Consider the following 1,251-nt stretch of genomic DNA (forward strand, 5'->3'; position numbering starts at 1 on the left):
ATAAACGATCCGAGTAAAATAGTGTTCGTTCTCGAGACGGGACACACGTTTTGTTTCGACAGCGAAGACAATTTTTGGCGTGAAACCGGATATATATCACGGCTGTACACCAGAGACCCGAGACTGGGATCTAATAAAAATCTACGTCGCAGGAGGCGTAGGCCTCATATTTAGATCGGATTTCACCAAGATCTGCAAGGGAATCATGGTAAGAGGGGATCGCTTCTATCATCTCAAATCGCATACTTTACTCCCCAAAACATTCTCAGACATGTCACAGTATGACGCTGTTTCGAGATACCATTGCCAAGAGGGATCGTCAATGACCGTGTACACTATGTTCAGGGCCCAAGTGCCGATACCAGACACCACAGGGCTATGTTATGGGGAATACCAGTCGCAGAAACCAATTAGAGTAATCAAATCAAAGCCAGTAGTTGTAGAGTTCGATACGTCAATCGATTTGGCTTGGCTGCTTCCAGCCCAAGACTCGATTGAAGTGCTCAATCTGAGGCAAGCAGACGTAATCTCGCTACACTTGTTGCCTCGCTTCAAGCACTTGAAAGTATTGTATTTGTGGAACACAGACCATGAAGAAATATCAGTTCCCGAGAGTTTGGAAATTCTGAAAACCTGGGACATTCGAAAGGTGATCAATTTCATTTCACTCAAGAATCTGGAGATACTTGTCGCCTACGGTATAACGTCACGAATTGCCGACATCCCAGGTGGAAATCCCTTGGAAGTATTCGACGTGGAAAAGTATGGTTCAGAACACAGGTCAAGAGTAGAATCTATCGACTGGATTGTAGCTGAAAAATACAACATGCCTGTGACCATGTACGACGGCGCTTGAACTCTAATCATTACTGTTAGATTAAGCTAAACGTGGGAGTCGAATCCTGTAATGACACAGAACCACGCACGCGACTTTATTGATTCGAATTAATTCTTGAAATATCACATAATGCATAATCGCACTATGCATAATCGCACAACAGCATTTACTATAATAGTAATGTTAGCCTGATTTAGGCTGGCTGAATATGTACTCGGTACGTCAGGGCGGAAATCACCCTGCTATTTACTAGTTGTATTTGTAAGATTCAGTCTCTCAAGGCGATATTAACGCCTTAGAATAAATAAACGCGTAGGTAAATTCTAAGTATCATGAAAATATCAAAGTAAATAAACGAAATAATACATTTAGTAAAGTTAGGGATAATATTATTTATTTCCAAAATGGCAAGT

General features: G+C 41.5%; 1 protein-coding gene across 1 annotated transcript; it reads left to right on the plus strand.

The window, feature by feature from the left end:
* Positions 1 to 271: 271 nt before the first annotated feature.
* SARC_12417 (hypothetical protein) lies at positions 272 to 856 on the plus strand (the record flags this gene model as incomplete). Its single annotated transcript, XM_014293479.1, has 1 exon — positions 272 to 856. The coding sequence occupies one exon, from the start codon at positions 272 to 274 to the stop codon at positions 854 to 856; it is 585 nt and encodes a 194-aa protein (XP_014148954.1).
* Between the last annotated feature and the right edge of the window lie 395 nt (positions 857 to 1,251).

Source organism: Sphaeroforma arctica (genome assembly GCF_001186125.1).
Source record: "Sphaeroforma arctica JP610 unplaced genomic scaffold supercont1.2289, whole genome shotgun sequence".
NCBI lineage: Eukaryota > Ichthyosporea > Ichthyophonida > Sphaeroforma > Sphaeroforma arctica.